This window comes from Leuresthes tenuis, unplaced genomic scaffold (genome assembly GCF_036924035.1).
Source record: "Leuresthes tenuis unplaced genomic scaffold, fLeuTen1.0.hap1 SCAF_17, whole genome shotgun sequence".
NCBI lineage: Eukaryota > Metazoa > Chordata > Actinopteri > Atheriniformes > Atherinopsidae > Leuresthes > Leuresthes tenuis.
The window spans coordinates 33,307,373-33,327,316 of NW_027325371.1; the positions used below are offsets into that span (position 1 = coordinate 33,307,373).

Consider the following 19,944-nt stretch of genomic DNA (forward strand, 5'->3'; position numbering starts at 1 on the left):
AACTCAGTGTGGATACTGCGTTCCATATTTCTCAGTGACAAAAAGAACACTGAAATCCCCCCAAAAAACAAAAAAACAATGTCATGAGTATAAATGTTTTCTATTACTTGCCTATCTGTGGTAGCTATAATAGAGGCAATAATAATCTTAAACAGCAGTCAGACAAGCTGCTTTCAGATTATGTCCGAAGGACATTGTTGGAAATTGAATTGCCTCATGACTATGATAACCTCAGCTGTGTCATTCAATAACTGTAGAATGCAACTCAGCAGGTTTACAGTTAATATTTATTTAATTGACAATAATTTGAACATACAAACACACAAATAAACAAATACAAATATGTCGAACATTTGTGTGACACTTGCTAACTACTTTTGTAAATTTAGCTCTCTGTAGTGCTAACAGTAAGCTATCTAACACAGGTCTCTCGTGGAAAAACTATGGTGAACACTGAAGGTGTTTTCCATGCTCATGTGTTCGATTGCAGACTGAACACTGCTGATGAGTGCAGTGTGCTAGAAAGTAAAACAATAAAAGGATACTGATACTGGATTATTGTAAAGCCACATACTAAAAATAGCCTTTTAGTATTATGTGTCAGGGCACACAATGATTACACTATGGGGATGTGATAATACAATCATGGTTTGACAAAAAGCATAGTCAGCATTCTTCTGAGGAACATGAAAAGAGGAAAGGAAGAGCAACTCTAAATTAAAACAATGGCTTCAGGTTACAGCTGTCGTAATTGTTGGCAGGCCACTCTCTTTTTTTCTTTACCTCTTTTTTGTGCTTCTGTCAATATTCTCGACTCTCACTATGACAGAAGTATCAGGAGGCTGGACAATGTCGTGTGTAGAGGTATTTAGTCAGTCCCTGGACTCTAGAGACCTGAGGGAAGAGAAAGAAAAAATTACCCATTCATTCAGTAAAACTGTAGGTACTATCCACAGAGGCTCAATATTAAGACAAATTAGTACATGGTATTAACTTGATCTCTAAGTTGAAATGTGACTTAATTTGCCATTACATCTCTGCTATGTCTGAACTTTCATAGTTTGGCCACATTTTTAAGAAGAGAAGATAGGTGAGCTATCTCAGGCTGTCAATCAATTTAGCAGCATTACTTCAGAAGAGCACCGAGGTATCACTAGGAAAGGATTTTTGTAAATGGCAGGGACCATTCCACTTATAACTTTTTTATGTCTTTGGCTGGCTCTATCTGTTGCTGTACCTATTAAGCTATACTTATGGTCTATCTGAGTGGCATACTGCATGGTTGCCAGAAAATATGTTTTTTTTCGATGCTCAATATTTAACAAGAATAAAACCATGATTGGTATATCTGTATTTGACTCTGGATATGAGGCACACTGGCACACACTTCATATACATATCAAAATAACAGTAGAGACTAGTTGCAGACTAACAAGCAGTCTCACGAGTAACTGGTGTGCTGCTGTCGCCTCCGGGCGCTCCTCATTTTCTCAAAGCGAGCCTCCATTTCCTCCAGGACCTTTGGGGTGTAACGGACTACCAGTTTGACAGAACCCTGGGCAGCTTTCAGTAGCTCCACAGCCTTCTCATGTTGCTCCCCCTCTACACTCTACATAAACACAAGTCCTGCATGTTATAAGTTCTCACAGGGAGCTATTCCAACCAGCCACAGCATTATGAATGTTTACGCATTTTGAATTATGCTACTTATTTTCTATGAATATATTCAAGAATATTCAACAGAATAAATTTGTCTGAGTTTGTGTAACCTTGTCTAGCTTTCCAGAACTTCACAGTGGGCTTAAGCTTCTTACCACTCCATTGACAGAAAGCAGCTGGTCTCCTCTCTTCAGGCCTCCTTGACGATCAGCCACCCCTCCAGGGATAACTCTGGAGATGTAGATAGGGGAGTTCTGTTCTTTTCCCCCCATAATGTTAAAGCCCAGTCCCTCTTCTGTCTTGGGCAGCTCCACGACCCTTGGGTGGGCATGACCCTCACTGGCTGCAAAGGCTGCCACAGTGGCCTGATAAGAAACTCAGTGATTAGCAAACACTTTTAATCATCATGATTAAGGTGACAATGATCTCCTGTAACAACGCTCAGCTAGGTCAAATTATGAACAAAGGCCCACATTTCTGTCAGTGTAACAACAAACCCCATTTCCTGAAGAGTTGGGAAGTTTTTTATAAATTCCAACAGAACTTTAAATCTGTAATCTGTTGATATGGTTTAACATTAAACGGAGTCAAGTACAAGGAAAACAATTATGAATGTCTGCTTTGATCAACTTCATTATGTTTATTAAATATAAACAAATGTAAACTTTGTAAACTAATGCAGTGAAACATAATTTGGGAGAGTGTTGCATTTACTTCTGTGACATTTTCTTCCTTTGAGGATACTAATTGTAGCAAATTCTTAACTGAGATTTTTTCCTATTCTACAAAGCAAAACTGTTCCAGCTCCTTCAAGTTGGATGGGTTCTGCTAGTGTACAGTAATCTTTAAGTCATGCTAAAGATTCTCATATGAACTGAGGTCTGGCCTTTGAGTTGGTCATTCCAAGGCTTTTAAACCATTCCCCCTTGAACTACTTGAGCATTGATTTAGCAGTATGCTTCAGGTCATTGTTCTGCTGGAAGGTGAACCTCTGTCCCAGTCTCAGATCTCTGGAAGACAAACAGGTTATGCTGAAGAATGCTGTGGATTGTGGCCCTGTACACTTATACACTCATAACTAAGCACGGTTATCATGTAGGTCCTGTGCCATGGGAGTGGCATGTTCTCACACACACACACACACACACACTAGTCCAGTAGCATGGTCGCTAAGCAGTTGATGTATTATCATGTCGTCTCAGGTCATCTATATCCACAGCTGTGTTGTATGCGATTGCCGCTTCTTGTGCTTGTTTTTGTTTGTTTGTGTGTTTGTTTTTTCTCTGCTTGTCTGCTTTCAGGTGCTCCTGGTGGCGCTAAGGCTGGATTCCCCTCAGAGGCCATGGATTGTTGTCTGTTTTGTTTTTTACAGGTGTAGCAGCTGGTTGTCTGGTTTTTGTTTGTATTTTTGTTCTGTTTCCTCTTCTTTCCTCTTCTTCTTTCCTGGTCCCCCGGTCCGGTTCAGTTCTATTACATGTCATATATTGTAAACAGAAATAAATAAATGGGCATCAAGGGGAGCTTTACATTTATAAAACTTCCCTTGGCAAAGCAAATCTGTTTGGCATCAAAGGTATTCAGACTACAATTCTGCTGCCATAATGCTGGACAGGACAAGGGAAAAAAAAAAAAAAAAGGATAGCTTCCAGACATCCCAAAGTCTGGGTGGGAGGGAGGGGCTCTGAAGAGGCCTAGGGCCGGAGCCTGTCTGGCAGACGGCCAGACTTCCGGCAACGTGGGAGCCGGTCTGGCGGCTGACCAGAACACCAAAAATAAATAAATCCAGAAGTTCGTTGGATGCCTTCAATCTTCGAAGAGGGTTGGTTCCTTTCTTCTGGCAGGAGTGAAGGGCAACAACAAACTCCACTGTATCTGCCGGGTCCATTCTGATTAGATCCTTCTGTCAGGTATGAGGTAGAGGGAGGACCCGGAAACTGGATTTATTTCAAAACACAGACAAAAGGAACAAACAAAAGGCGCGAAGGAAACTCTGGGTTATCGCTTGGTCAGCTGAGAATTGGTCCATACAGGCTTTGTGTGCTGCAAGGGAGAGAGACAGAGAAGGATCGGGCCACTGGTAGACTGCCCTGATCCTGTAGATTGTGAGAAAAAAAACGAGCTGAAGTTAGAAGACCTTTGTTGTCCCACTGCATGGTGAGGGCGAGGGCTGCAGGAGAAGGAGTGGGGAGACCTCTGTCCTCAGAGGTCTGGCCAGAAGAGAGTATGTGTGACGTCTCCGCAGAGGTCTGGTAGGAAAGAAGAGTGGGCAAGCAGTCTCAGTGTTTTTTACTGACTTGATCAGGGGGAGTGGCGACCTAGAAAGGAAGCCAAGGACTTTCAGAGTAAACTCCAATTTCCTCCACAGATGAATGACTTCATTTGGGGAGATCCCCAACAATGGTGTTGCTTCTTGATTAGTGGTTTCGCAGACTCTGGGGGCTTTCAGAACAGGTGTATATACTGGGATCAATGTGACACTTAGATAGCACACAGGTGAACCTTATTTAATGAATTTAGTGCATTCTGAAGGTAACTGGTAGCACCAGACCGAAATAGCTCACCATCTAAAATGTTTTGTTGTGAATTGCCCAATCTACATTTTTTTGGATATTTATTATTTATGGATAACCTGAAAACACACTCTTTCCTATATGCAGAGTTTTATTGAAGTAATACAATAACAGAGATATGTAATTGCCAAGACTCTGTTGCTATGCAATGAAATATAGGCAGCAAGTCTGCGTAGCTCTGAGATTTTTACTGATTTTTATTGAGATATTTCGCTGTTTGTAGTTTTCATCTATTTTTTGTTTTTTATTTATTTATTTTAATGGACAATGATGTGCACTGCTACGAGTATAGCAGTCTACAACAGAGAAGAACTGTTGACCATATTCCGACTGAGCTGAGGAAGCTGTACCGTGGATGCAGAGCTGGAGCGAAGTTAAAGGGCAAAGAGGCACAACAGGAGGTGGAGGAACCAAGCCTTTTCTGCCCTTGGTGCAGATGGGAAATTAACCTCTGTAGGGACACTGTGATTCCACTGTGATACACAGTGACTCTGTGAGGACTGTATGGTGCTATCCTAATAATAAACACTGGATCACCAGTGGCATCAAAGACCTTCTGAACCAGAAGAACAGTGCGCTCCAGGATAGGAATAATGAAAAGCAGAGGAGTGTTCAACAGGAACTCAAAAAGATATGACATCGAGCTAAGGTGGAGTATAAGAAAAAGGTAGAGAGACAGCGGGAGAAGAATAACACCAGGGATGTGTGGAGGGGGATGAGGACAGAGCCAACAGGTTTAATAGTGTGGCTTTTTCCACTGCAGGTCCACCTCTGCAGCTTCTCCCATCTACAGACCTCCTCTGCCCAGCCACACCTCCACCTCTGCAACTGCTCCTTAAAAATATCATCTCACAGTAACTACACCCCCATCTCTATGACTGACAACAACATCACTTCTGTTGCCATCCCTCCACTACAACCTCAGCAGCTCCCCCTGTCTCTAACTATAGTGGAGGTTGGAGCTTAGCTCAGGAGACTTCAGTCAGGAAAGGCTGTAGGCCCAGATGGAGTGTGCCCAAGGCTTCTGAAGAACTGTGCAAGAAAGCTAGCAGTCTCTCTTCAGAGGCTCTTCAATATGAGCTTTCAGATAGAAAAAGTCCTGGTGCTGTAGAAGACTTCCTATCTCATACCGGTGCCCAGATTAACGCAACCAATTTCTGTTTTTTTAGGTCAGAATGGTCTGTCTATATGACATGGATATTGTCATTGGGGGGTCTATGTAGATGACTATATACAGCAACTACACAGTATTGAGCCATCATGCAAAAGCTAAGGTAAAGTACGATTTGGTTATTATTTAATGCAAATAAAACTCAATTGAACTGAATAATTTTATTTCTAATACCTTGGCTGTTGCTTGTGCTCGCACTTCAGGGCCTCCAACAATATCTAGAGTGTCATACAGTTGCTCATATACCTGGAAGACAACAACACAGATAATAGATGCTGAAATGCAGAGGACTATCATACTGCACACTAGATAACACTTGCAATGGACATCAACACAAACAGCCAAGTCATTAAAATTGTTTATTACTTGAGCTTAACCCAGTGCTTTGACTATTCTGTCAAAGGTTTTTTCAGTTTGTTTAATCATGTGAACCTAGAAATGGGGGAGTGACTGAGTTAAGAAAATGCTGGGTAATCATGTGTATACTCTTAGAGTACAATAGGAATAGCTTGTCAATAAAATGTAAAGTATTTTCTCCTGCAAACTTCTACAAACACATATCATGCATACCTCCCTGATGGCAGCGCAGAATTTGCTCTGTAGGACTCTCTGCAGGGCCTGCAGTTTGGGATGAGGCAGCTCACCTGTTCGCTGCAGCCTGTCCAGCAGCTCGATCACTCTGCATATATCTAACCCAGCAAACACACACAAGCCTACATTACCAACAGTGTGCAACAGTAAACTGCCTTCTAAAGGCCCCACAACATCAAAGGAGCTCCACTCTATACAAATGCAGCAATTTAGAATTGACTCTCTAAGCACTTACCGAGCAGTGAACTGCGAAGGCCCTATTGTTCCTGAAGGCGTTATTATTAGGGCCCGAGCAGTGAACTGCGAAGGCCCTATTGTTCCTGAAGGCGTTATTATTATTATTATTATTATTATTATTATTATTATTATTAGGGCCCGAGCAGTGAACTGCAAAGGCCCTATTGTTCCTGAAGGCGTTATTATTATTATTGTTTGCTCCAAACCAGACCAATTTTGCCAGGGACGCCAGTTGTTGGGGGAAACGGTGCAATTTGGCATTTGCGAACATTGGCGGCGCAAAATGGCTCTGTAGCGCCACCTACAACATTGCAATTACCGTACCCTGATGAAACTCAGTACACGCCTTCGTCATGCCCAGATGCACAAAAAAGCCTATGGACACCATGGTGCCAGGTCCACAGGAAGTCAGCCATTTTGAGTGGAACATGCATTTTGGTGCCATTTTTGTCCGTTTCCACACCTCGCATTTTATCAAACTCCTCCTACACATTTCATGCTACAGGCTTCAAACTTGGCCATGTTACTCGTAAGCCATGGGGGATAAAAAATCTTGGAAAACTTTCTCAAACCTTAAAGGGTGTGCCCGTGGCGAAACCTCAAAGTTTGATGACTGGCCATTGCTCGCCATGAAAAACAAAGAAGCTTATAACTCCCACAGACATTATCCAATCTACCCGAAACTTCATAGGTTGCACTTCGGCTCCACCCAGAATGTATACATATGACCAAATTTACACATGCTTATAGCACGACCTATTGGTGGCCAAATAAGTCACTTATAACTTCTCCATACATTGTCTGATCTTCACCAAACTTCATAGGCTGCACTTGGGCTCCAGCCAGAACGCATACATATGACCAAACTTACACATGCTTATAGTGCCACCTACTGGTGGCCAAATCAGTCACTTAAAACTTCTCCATACATTTTCCAATCTTCACCAAATTTCATAGGCTGCACTTGGGCTCCACCCAGAATGCATACATATGACCAAACTTACACGTGCTTATAGCGCCACCTGCTGGTGGCTATAAACGTCCTTTTTTATGTCCGGTGGTACTACGCATGACTGGGATTCTCACAACCTGCTCTACACTTGACGGACGGCTGTGCTGTGCGGTGCGCATTGGACGGAGTCCAACACCTACCCTGACGTGCGCAGGGGTGCGAGTGCCCGGTCAGTGCTGCTTGCAGCCCCAGTTATTATTAATAGGGTCCGAGCAGTGAACTGCGAACACCCTATTGTTCCTGAAGGCGTTATTGTTATTATTGTTTACGAAGACTCCTCCAAACCACGCCAGTTTCGTCAAGGACGCCAGTCATGGGGGGAAACGGCGCAATTTGGCATTCGCAAACACTGGCTGTGCAAAATGGCTCTGTAGTGCCACCTACAACATTGCAATTAAGCCTAAAGAATGGGGTCATTTTGCCGTACCCTGAAAAAAAAACTTGGTACACGCCTTCGTCATGCCCAAACACACAGAAACGCCTATGGACACCATGGCGCCAGGTCCACAGGAAGTCGGCCATTTTGAGTGGAACATGCGTTTTAGCGTCATTTTTGCCCGTTTTGACACCTCGCATTTGATGGAACTCCTCCTACACATTTCATGCTACAGGCTTCAAACTTGGCGATGTTACTCTTAAGCCATGGGGGACTATGGAAATCTTTCTCAAACCTTAAAGGGTGTGGCCATGGCTAAACCTCAAAGTTCGACGACTGGCCATTGCTCACCATGAAAAACAAAGAAGCTTTTAACTCCCACATATATTAACCAATCTACCCCAGACTTCATATGTTGCACTTGGGCTCCAACCACAACGCATACATATTACCAAATTTACATGTGCTTATAGCGCCACCTATTGGTGGCCAAATAAGTCACTTATAACTTCTTCATACATTGTCCGATCTTCACCAAACTTCATAGGCTGCACTTTGATTCCACCCAGAATGCATACATATGACAAGCTTATAGCGCCACCAGCTGGTAGCCATAAATGTTCATTTTTACGTCCGGCGATACTACGCCTGACTGGGATTCTCACATCCTGCTCTACACTTGACGGCTGTGCTGTGCGGTGTGCATCGGACAGAATCCGACGCCTACCCTGACGTGCGTAGGGGTGCGAGGGCCCGCTGAGTGCTGCTTGCAGCCCTAGTTAGGGCACGAGCTGTGAAACAGCAAATGCCCTATTGTATCTGAAGGAGTTATTATTATTATTCTTTGCACTTTGATCGCATTTTTCAGCGCTTTCCCATGCATAAAAACTCACCAATTTTGGCATGCGCATCAGGCCTGGTGCGCCATTTTGTCTTACTGTAGTTGCGTCATAATTGCTATATAGTGTCCCCTAGAAAAAGAATAAATATCTCTGACGTGGGGCTTAGTTTTGCGTAGCTGGACGAAATTCGGTACACGCCTTCATGTAGCCTTCATCAAGTCCTGACGCACAAAAAAGCCTCTTGACATCATAGCGCCGGGTCCACAGGAAGTCGGCCATGCAAATTGGTGCCATTTTGCCTTTTTCCACACCTCGCATTTGATCGAACTCCTCCGACAAATTTTGTGTTAACGGCTTCTAACTTGGTGTGCTTACTCTTCAGCCATGGGGGATTAAAAGTTGTCATCTTATTTAGAAAATTCCCAAAAGGTGTGTATGTGACGGGGTGGCAAAGATCGTGTTATGGCTGTTATGGTTATGGTTTGTGTGTCAAAACTGACATCATCATAGCGGGGTCATGAAACTTGGCACACATGTCCACGCTAATGACCTCATACGTATGTAAAGAATATTCTGTGTGGCCAGAGGAAAATGGCTCTGTAGCACCCCCTACAATTTTTCTAAATACCCCTGCATTGGGCTTAGTTTCGTGTTGGATGGCGAAATTTGGTACACGCCTTCGTCATGCCCAGGCCCACAAAAAAGCCTCTGACGTTATGATGCTGGGTCCACATGAAGTCGGCCATTTTAAGTTGAACATGCAAATTTTTTACCATTTTTCCTTTTTCCACAACTCGCATTTGATCGACCTCCTCCTATGGATTTAATGTTAATGGCTTCTAACTTGTTGTGCTTACTCTTCAGCCACGGGGGGATTAAAAGGTATGATCAAATTTTCCAAATTGTAAAAGGTGTGTCCGTGGCAGACCATCAAACTTTGACGTCTTGCCTCTGCTTGCCACAAAACACAGTCAGTCATAACTTTTGCATACATTGTATGATTTTCACCAAACGTCATAGGCTTGCCAGGGACTCTGCCCTGACTGCGTACATGTGCGCATGCTCACACTCAACTAAAAAGTTGTGATCAAATTTTCCAAAGTCTAAATGGTGTGTCCGTGTCCAGGCGCCTAAAATCACGTTTGTGGGTAGAAAGCCATATCATCATCACAAGGTCATGAAACTTGGCACACACCTCCATGCTGATGAGCTCGTACGTATGTAAAGAACATCGTGTGTGTCTGGAGCTAAATGGCTCAGTGGCGCCCCCTACAAATTTTCAAAAACCCTGCTGATGATGTCTTCATATACATGGGATTCTCACAGCCTGCTCCACACTTGATGGACAGCTGTACTGTGCGATGAGATTTGGCACACGTATTCAGGACAGTCCCATTAGCAAAGTTTATTAAAAACCTTCAAAAAGCATTTGAGGTCACACAGATTGTCCGATTTCCACGAAAATTGGCCCATAGAATCTTCAGATCAAGCTGCATAAAAGTTAATGAGTGGATTTTTTAATTACGCTTCCGTTTGCCTGTACCAGCTAATCAAACTTGAATTCAGAGAATTCTGGTGACCTTTGACCTTCAGGGGGCGCAATAATTGGCAAAAATGCATTTTTGCTCATAACTTTGGACCCATTGGTCCAAATTTCAAGATACCGTTGGAATCCCTGGATGTAGACGAGGTCATCGCATCCTATGACATAATTTGTGCCATGTTGGATTGTCCGCCATTTTTTAATTTTATCAAAAACCTTCAAAAAGCATTTCAGGTCACTCAGATTGTTTGATTTCCACGGGACTTGACACATAGAATCTTCAGACCAAGCCTCACAAACGTTATCATGTGGATTTTTTAATTTCGCTTCCGTTTTCCCGTTGCAGCCAATCAAATTTGGCTCCAACAGGCCATACAGGAAGTGAGGTCATATCTCTGCGATGCATTGATGTATCAATTCCAAACTTGGTGTATGGACTCATGACGCCTTCCTGAGGAGCCATAGGCTTGCTTGCTATTCTGCTGTGCTTCTAGGCCCCCTAGGGCTTCTAGGCTTACATTTTTATTAGATTTTTTTCTCGATTATGTTTCACACTGCCATATTGTTCAAATGTTGAAATAGTTTTGAAACATATCTGTTTTATTTCCCCATTCAGCTGTTCGTTCACAAATTAAAAATGAAGAGTGAACATCCACCTTGTGTGGTGATTCCATAGTTTTTGTTAGGGGTAAGACAATATCCACATTAGAAATAGGCTATCATTAGATTCTTCCACACCTGTGCTGCTTTTTATGGTCCTGTCTTTTAGATGGTATGACAGACAGTGGTTTGCTCAGATCATGAAAGTTTCAAATATCTAATAAAACAGTGATGTGATGGTTTTTATTTTCCATGCAACATCTAAACTAACATACACTATATTGCCAGAAAGTATTCACTCACCCATCCAAATAATTAAATTGACACGTTCCAGTCACTTTCATGGCCACAGGTGCATAAAGTCAATCACTTAGGCATGCAGACTGCTTCTACAAACATTTGTGAAAGAATGGGTCGCTTTTAGGAGCTCAGTGAGTTCCAACATGTTACTGTGATAGGATGCCACCTGTCCAACAAGTCCAGTCATGAAATTTCCTCGCCACGAAATATTCCACAATCAACCCTCCATCGTATTATAACAAAAGAGAATGCGATTGGGAATGACAGCAACTCAGTGACGAAGCGGAAGGTCACATAAAATAACAGAGCGGGGTCAGCGGATGCTGAGGCACATACACTGGAAGACCAAACAGCACACCTTAATAAAACAATTAAGTTACCCTAACTAAATTATTGAAAAAAATTACTGTTAATTAATTAAGATAAATTAAATCTACTTAGAAAAAAACCTTCTGTTGTAATAACTCAACCGTCTTAAGTGTAAGTTATAGAGCATTTCGAGTAGAGATGATAGAAATACATTTTGTTTGATTAACTCTTTTACACTTTGATTTTGGTGTACTGAACGGAGTTTGAAGGATACCTGTTTGAACCAATTTGCACCTGTTCAGTCCATAGGCCTCAGCAGCACCGCTCATTAGAGAGGAGCACCGCAGGAAACGAACAATCAAACACGGAGGATCATAGACATATAAAGATCAGTACTAACTTCAGTGAAAGTGGATAAAACTAGACACTTGTTGATAAAAATACATTCTGACTTCAAGAAAACTTGAAGCCAAGTATCGTATGTCTGTATCCCTTGATCAAGGTAATTTTTTGTTTCTAACTTTGTGACTATGCCCAACTAATGCACGGAGAGTTTACAAAAATATTTCATAACGTTACATACAAACAAATGTGAGCAGTTACTTTACGTTATGCACTAAAAAGTGAAGAATCCTTAGGTGTTGATGCTAACCACCATTGGTGAAAGTAAACTTTGAAGTTTTAAGTTATTCACGTTGGCGGTAATGACACCCGGTTACGCCAATCGGAGGTCACTAAAATGAATGTTGCATCGGTGTGTAATTTTGCCAAAACAATGTCGGACTCCGTAGTTTTCTCTGGACCCCTGCCAAATCTGACCAGTGATGACATGTTTAGCCGCATGTCCTCATTCAATCGCTGGTTGTCTAGATGGTGTCCAGCAAACAACGTGGGCTACATAGATAATTGGCAATCTTTCTGGAGAAAACCTGGTCTGATGAGGAGAGACGGCATCCATCCCACTTTGGAAGGAGCGGCTCTCATTTCTAGAAATATGGACGAATTTATTAGTCATCCAAAAACATGACAACCCAGGGTTGAGACCAGGATGCAGAGTTGTAGTCTTACACACTTCTCTGCGACTTCCCACCTGATGCTGCCCCCCCCCCCCCCCCCCCCCCCTCAATCAAAAAACACAAAAGGAGCAAATCCTCTCGTACAAAAAAAATTTAAAACAAAAACTTTAACTGAACAAAAACATCAAACTATTAAATGTGGTTTGCTGAATATTAGATCTCTCCCTTTGAAGTCTCTGTTAGTGAATCATTTGATCTGTGATCATCATATTGATATATTTTGTCTTACAGAAACCTGGCTGCAGCAGGAGGATCATGTTAGCATTAATGAATCAACTCCCTCTGACTATTTAAATGTTCACGTTCCTCCAACCACAGGCAGAGGAGGAGGAGTGGCAGCTATCTTCAGATCAGGGTTACTAATCAGTCCTAGACCCAAGATTAGTTTTAGCTCTTTTGAATCTCTGATTCTCAGTTTTTCCCACCCAAAGTGGAAATCACAAAAACCTCTTGTGTTTGTTGTTGTGTATCGTCCACCTGGCCCTTATTCTGAGTTTCTCTCTGAATTCTCAGAGTTTTTATCCCAGTTAGTGCTGAGTACAGATAAAGTCATTGTAGTGGGTGACTTTAATATTCATGTAGATGTTGAAAATGACAGCCTAAATATTAACTTTAATTCTATATTAGACTCTATTGGATTTTCTCAAAGTGTTCACAGACCTACTCACTGCCTTAATCATGCCCTTGACCTTGTGCTGACTTATGGCATTGAGAGTGAACAGTTAACAGTGTTCCCTCATAACTCTGTCTTGTCTGACCATTTTTTAATAACTTTTGAATTTACATTACTTGACTACACGGTTTCTGAGAAGAATTCTACATATAGAAGGTGTCTGTCAGAGAATGCTGTAACCAGATTTAAAGAGTTGATTTCATCATCCTTTTCTTCACTGCCATGTGCAGATATGACAGAGTACGGCTACCTAAATTTGACTCCCGTAGAACTTGACTCTCTTGTTGACAACACTATAGTTTCAATGCGTACAACACTGGACAATGTTGCCCCTCTGAAAAGGAAGGTAATCAGTCAGAAGAGGTTGGCTCCTTGGTATAATTCACAGCTGCTTTAAAGCAGACTGCAAGAAAGCTGGAGAGACAGTGGCGTTCCTCTAATTTAGAAGAGTCTCAATTAGTCTGGAAAGATAGTTTAATAACGTATAAGAAAGCACTTCGTAAAGCTAGAACTGCTTATTATTCATTATTGATAGAAGAGAATAAGAATAATCCCAGGTTTCTTTTCAGCGCTGTAGCCAGGCTGACAAAGAGTCCGAGCTCTGTTGAGCCATGTATTCCTTTAACTCTCAGCAGTGATGATTTCATGAGATTCTTCATCAATAAAATTGTTTCTATCAGAGAGAAGATTAATGGAATCCTTCCCATTATTATCACTGATGTATCATCAAGTAGAGCAGCTTTAGAAGTATCTTTCGAACCTGAATTGTATTTAGACAGCTTCTGTCCAGTTGATCTTTCTGAGCTAACAACAGCAATAGTCTCTTCTAAACCATCAACTTGTATGTTAGACCCAATCCCAACCAGACTGTTCAAGGAGGTTTTCCCCTTAATTGACACTTCCATATTGGATTTGATCAATCGGTCTTTGTTGATAGGATATGTACCTCAGACTTTTAAGGTTGCTGTAATTAAACCTTTACTTAAAAAACCTACTCTTGATTCAGAAGTGTTGGCTAATTATCGACCTATATCCAATCTCCCTTTTTTGTCCAAAGTTCTTGAAAAAATAGTTGCAGCTCAACTTTGTGATCATTTACATAGAAATAATCTGTTTGAAGAGTTTCAGTCAGGATTCAGAGTGCATCATAGCACAGAAACGGCACTGGTGAAAGTTACCAATGATCTCCTCTTAGCCTCTGATAGCGGACTTGTTTCTGTGCTTGTCCTGTTGGATCTCAGTGCTGCATTTGATATGATCGATCACAGCATTCTGTTACAGAGACTTGAACATGTTATTGGGATTAAAGGAAATGCATTAGGCTGGTTTAAGTCCTATTTATCTGATAGATTCCAGTTTGTTCTTGTAAATGAAGAATCTTCCTCACACGTTGGAGTAAGTCATGGAGTTCCTCAGGGTTCTGTGCTTGGACCGATTCTTTTTACTTTATACATGCTTCCATTAGGTAACATTATCAGACAGCATGGCATAAATTTCCATTGTTATGCTGATGATACTCAGCTGTACTTATCTATGAAACCAGATGAAACCTACAGGTTGGTCAGACTACAAGCCTGTCTTAAAGACATAAAGACCTGGATGACTCAGAACTGTCTGCTTTTAAATTCAGACAAAACTGAAGTCATTATCTTTGGACCTGAGCGCTTCAGGGAGAAATTGTCTAGTTATATAGTTACTCTAGATGGTATTTCCTTGGCTTCTAGTTCTACAGTGAGGAACCTTGGAGTTATTTTTGACCAGAATTTATCATTTGACGCACATATAAAACTGGTTTCTAGGACTGCCTTCTTCCACCTTCGTAATATTGCTAAAATCAGGAACATCCTGTCTCAGGGTGATGCAGAGAAACTAGTTCATGCATTTGTTACTTCAAGATTGGACTACTGTAATTCCTTATTATTTGGCTGTCCCACATATTCTCTGAAAAGCCTCCAGCTGATCCAAAATGCTGCAGCCAGAGTTCTGATGAGAACTAACAGAAATCATGTTAGATCATGTTTCTCCAGTTTTAGCTTTTCTTCATTGGCTCCCTGTTAAATTCAGAATAGAATTTAAGATTCTTCTTCTCACATATAAAGCTCTTAATGACCGAGCTCCATCATATCTTAAACGTCTCATTGTAAGATATTTTCCTAACAGAGCACTTCGCTCCCAAACTGCAGGTTTACTTGTTGTTCCCAGAGTTTCTAAAAGTAGAATGGGAGGCAGAGCCTTCAGTTATCAGGCCCCTCTCTTGTGGAATAAGCTGCCAGTAAATGTCCGGGAAGCAGACACCCTTTCCACTTTTAAGATTAGGCTTAAAACTTTTCTTTTCGATAAAGCTTATAGTTAGGGATGGCTCAGGTAATCCTGAAACATCCCATAGTTAAGCTGCTATAGGCTTAGACTGCTGGGGGCTCATCTGTCACACCTTTCCTCACTTTGCTCTCTTTTTCCCCTGTTTAATTTCACGATTGATTTTATGTACATGTGACATTATTGTGGCTATTAACGTATGTTTCCCTGTTCCAACAGATATCCTTTGAATGGTGTTATGGTGTTTTTCCCCCCTCTTTTCCCTCTTTTCTGTCTTCTCAAACCCCAGCTGGTCGAGGCGGATGGCCACCCTTCCTGAGTCTGGTTCTGCCAGAGGTTTCTTCCTGGTTCTGTTTCAGCCAGAGGTTTCTTCCTGGTTCTGGTTCTGCCAGAGGTTTCTTCCTGGTTCTGGTTCTGCCAGAGGTTTCTTCCTGTTAAAAGGGAGTCGTTCCTTTCCACAGTCGCCACATGCACGCTCAGGACGGGAGATTGGACTGAAGACACATTTCGGTGCAATCTGTTGGTTTCCTTAGCTAGGATATTAATTTTTTGAATTGGCTCTATATGAATTAATTGGATTATGATTACAATGAATTGAATTCCAATTGGCTTGAATTGGACTATATTACTTAAGTGCCTTGAGATGACAATTGTTGTAATCTGGCGCTATATAAATAAAATTGAATTGAATTGAAATTGAATAGAAGTGATGCTGTTCTGTAACAGAACTTCCAAAAGTAAAGCTTTGTTCACATTAAAAAGACATTCAACAGGGAATGTAAACAATTTAAATATTAACACACAGTGAAAAGTACGGTAGTTTCAATAGCAAAAGAAGTTTTGAGATCTGCAATTCTCTCTGAACTCTTAGCAAGTATCTTTAAACTTTTTCACAATACACCAACATAATATAAACAAGTGTTCGGGGTCAAAACATATCAGAAAGGTGCTCCTTATTAAGTTAGTCATGCTAATGACTGCAGCGAAAACCCATTGCAGTGTGAGCGCAAAACTGCACATGACGTCACTAGCGCCAGATAGCGGCAGACCAATCTTCCCTTTTTCTCATTTCTTACTTATTTCTAAACACTCAAATGGCCTTTTAACATAAATAACAGTTATTTTACTACATTAAACCATTACCTTGTAGCACTCTGAGATCCCTGATGAAGAGTGCATTGTAAATAAAATGTATTATTATCATTAATATTATTATTAAACCTGGTTCTTAGAGGTAGTTTTACCATAGTTCTCACAATCCGCTAACATGTAAAATATAGATGAAGTACATGAAGAACTGAAAACATGAACCACTCTTTGTTGCCTGAATTTCCTCTGAAGGGATGTGGAGGGTTCCCTCACCTTAGGGCAACCCAGGTGCAACCCAATGCAGCTTGATGTTTCTGCTTTTTGTTTCCCCTGTACATTTTGAAATTCAGTACTCGGTACTCTCTGCATAACGCCCCAAGATGACTGTTGTTGGAATGGGCATTATATAGGCCCAGTGCCAGCTGTTGGCATAGGCCACATAGCCTATGGTTCTACCTGTTGGAGGGGGCACTTTTGCACCCTGAATCTGTCTTGCACCATGCACTCTACAAGAAGGGGGTGGGACGAGTTATTGTGCGCATCACAGGTAGTGGTTCCTATTGACAGGCGTCAACAAGTAATATTTTTCATATTGATATTGTCATCATGAAAAGGCTGTCCAAGCCCTCAGGTGCGACTTTCAGAAAGCGGAGAAAGGAAGAGATGAAAAAAAGAGGTCCCAGTGCAGAGGTATGTGATCTCTAACATAAAAAAATGCTGTTTTACTTTTCATTTGTACTAGCTAGAGGCTAGCTAAGTTGAAATTAATCAAAGTTGCTTAATTTTTGGTATAATTCTGTCAAATAGTACTCTATCATAGTATTCACATCAGTTATACATGCAACTCATCTAGGCCTGTTCATCTGGAATGTTTTTGTCCAGTTGTCCGCACATGGAGGCTATAAAAGTCTATTTTCACTATGCCAATAATTTCGCCAAACCTTTGAAAATTACTAAACCTCCATTGGAACAGAAAACAATGTTAATTAATTGTGGTTTACACAGATCCCAATTTTCATTTGAATACCATATTACTACATGCCTGACCTTTTTAAAAGGAAGAATACAAACAATATATATTATTAAAAGCTGTATTACATACTTCTATTATTATGGTAAAAGTAGCACAATAAAATTAATTTGATGATAAATACAATTTACACATGGAATTGACTGCAACCATCAATATTTATTCAAGTCATCTACATGACATATAAACCTAGAATAGTTTATCCACATGAAAAGAACAATTAAAATTTTATTCTTAACCTTTTTCTCACTCATGTAATTGAACTGTACTACTGTTTTTTCATAATATATGCATAAAATGTTTCCATTACTTGATGTGTTGTTATTTGTAAATCATTGTTTATCTTACTGTTTAGCTTACTGAGGAATTAACTATGTTTGATTTGCTTACAGGTGAAGAAACCAACAGAGCATTCACTGTTACGATTCAACAGCCTGAGGACACCCCATTAACTGCAACATATCCAGGCACTAGTCTGTCTAGGTAGCCCCTATTGATCCTGCTGACTGCCCATCCCTGTCTGATACAGTGAGGACTGAGTTAGTCAGCAGATGGTCTTATCATCTGTATGTTTCTTCACACACTGGAGTTGGATAAACGCCATTTCAATCTGCGTGCAATGTAATGTTGTAATGCTTGATTGACAATAAATGCTTCTGATTCTGATTATCAGGTAAAATCAGACTTGCAAACTTTCCCAGATTTGCCAAAACACAAGATTCCCGCCTTAGAACATTCAGTTTCCTACAGGAGAAGAAATTGAAGGAGGTTTATCTTAATATGTGAGTGGCCCTGAGAGAGAGAGAGAGGAGAGGAGCTTCTCCCAACTGAAGTTTATCAAAACATACCCAACATTCCCAATGTCTCAGTGGACTTGCTAGTTCTAATTTGTCTTGTTTGCACATTCTGCTTCTATAAGTACCATAAGTACCAAGGCCCAAATAAATGCTGCCAAATAAAAGTACAAAGTGTTCACTGACCATGGCACCATTTCAATTTATGCTGGGAAAAAGAAAAAAAATATGGCAAAATATTTGCCATGACCAGGACTGACTGAGTTAAATCATTACATTTTTGTATTCCAATATCATATTCTTTTTTTTACATTGTTTTGTATTGTTTGAAAACAGCTACTTCTTTTTATTATAGGAGCAGTCACAACTTTCTAAATATTTGTACAAAATCTGAACAGGAACTCTGGCTTTATTTATGTTATCTATTTTAATTATCTTTTATTGTCATTTATGTGTGTTTTGTTTGTTTGATCAACAATTAAACCTTTAAAATCTGTCATATGGTTTTTGTCCATTCATATTTGGGGTGATGTTCACACGCTTGGGGGTGGGGGGTACCAAACCATAATCTCCCCTAGGGCACCAAAATGGCTAGAGCCGGCTCTGAATAAACTAAAAACCGATATGAATAGAATCATGACTTCTTGGACTTGCGGCCACCGTGAACGGATCTGAGAGTTGTGAAGACCATACGCGTTTACTACTCATGCAAAAAAAAAAAAAAAAAAAAAACTAAGATAGAACCGATTAAAATGGGATTGATGGAATATTTTCCCCGCCTGACCGCACCTTCACTGCGCTCCCCGTTGAGTACGCATCAAGGCCTGGTTTGTCACTGGACGACGATCACAGCCAGCCAAATTTCATGCAATTAAATGATGACATGCTGTCCAGAACACCTGGCAGTTCAGTTCGTAATTTTAAGTATAGACCATAAATGGTCTATGCTGAATACGCTTACCCAAACAGGACCTGGAGTCATTTTATGCATCTGTAGACGCACGGTGTTTAAATTGTTCAGAATATAACACATTTATTTAGACAGATTTAGCTCGCCATCACTGGTAAGCGCATAATAAAGAACACACTGTTAATGACATAATTATGTGACAGGGTTAAGCTTGCTACATATTTTTCAGTAAAATTGATGAAGCGGTCGAGGTGGTACGTTACCCCTCTCCAGGCAGAGCGGTTCCGTGATGGGCGCCATGTCAGTATCCTTTGCAGGGTGGTAGAAAGAGGACATCATTCTGAGACACTGTGTCCGGAATGGTCCTCTAAATACTGCGTGCGGGCAAAAAACCGTCTTACAGCAATTCGTGGTCCATCTTTTTGGAAGACATGATCAGCAGACTGAGGATGTGTTACTGATATCAGTGGCCACGCAGGAGCTTCTTCACAGATACGGGTCTTCAATGCGTGAATGCAGAGAACAGTTCTAGCATACTACGGTCTATAAAAGTGATGATATCCAGTGTTCATCCTAACCGACTTACATTTAGATTAATGATTTAAGATATTAGAAGTATTTTGATCAAAATAATAAAACTCTTAGTGTAATATAAACGTAATAGTATTCGAGACTCGACCATAGGCAACTTTATCTGGTTTGATCATTTCGCTCTAAGCTGTTGCCTGCTGCCCAGATTTAATTAATACTAAGGTATTTTGTATATGGCAGTAACAGACTTTCACAATAATTAAAAGTCATTTACAGATGTCAAACAGTAATCATTGGAAAAAATGAAAAAAATAA

At 40.9% G+C, this 19,944-nt stretch overlaps 1 protein-coding gene across 2 annotated transcripts; it reads right to left on the reverse strand.

Moving 5' to 3' along the window:
- Positions 1–269: 269 nt before the first annotated feature.
- lin7b (lin-7 homolog B (C. elegans)) lies at positions 270–19,790 on the reverse strand. 2 transcript variants are annotated; one of them, XM_072369371.1, is made up of 6 exons: positions 19,362–19,790; positions 5,971–6,089; positions 5,575–5,646; positions 1,815–2,024; positions 1,434–1,609; positions 270–894 (listed from the first exon to the last, which is right to left on the reverse strand). In XM_072369371.1, the coding sequence occupies exons 1-5, from the start codon at positions 19,435–19,437 to the stop codon at positions 1,442–1,444; spliced, it is 645 nt and encodes a 214-aa protein (XP_072225472.1). In that variant the 5' UTR covers positions 19,438–19,790; the 3' UTR covers positions 270–894; positions 1,434–1,441. The 2 variants fall into 2 exon arrangements, with proteins under 2 accessions (XP_072225472.1, XP_072225471.1); XM_072369370.1 differs by having other exon boundaries at positions 1,446–1,609; positions 19,362–19,788.
- Between the last annotated feature and the right edge of the window lie 154 nt (positions 19,791–19,944).

Coding starts and splice junctions, on each gene's coding strand:
- lin7b (XM_072369370.1), bottom strand. CDS start 19,437: ATGATGTCCTCTTTCTACCACCCTGCAAAGGATACTGACATGGCGCCC. Junction 5,647..5,970: donor TCTGCGCTGCCATCAGGGAG/GTATGCATGATA, acceptor GTTGTCTTCCAG/GTATATGAGCAACTGTATGA. Junction 2,025..5,574: donor GAGCACAAGCAACAGCCAAG/GTATTAGAAATA, acceptor GTTTCTTATCAG/GCCACTGTGGCAGCCTTTGC.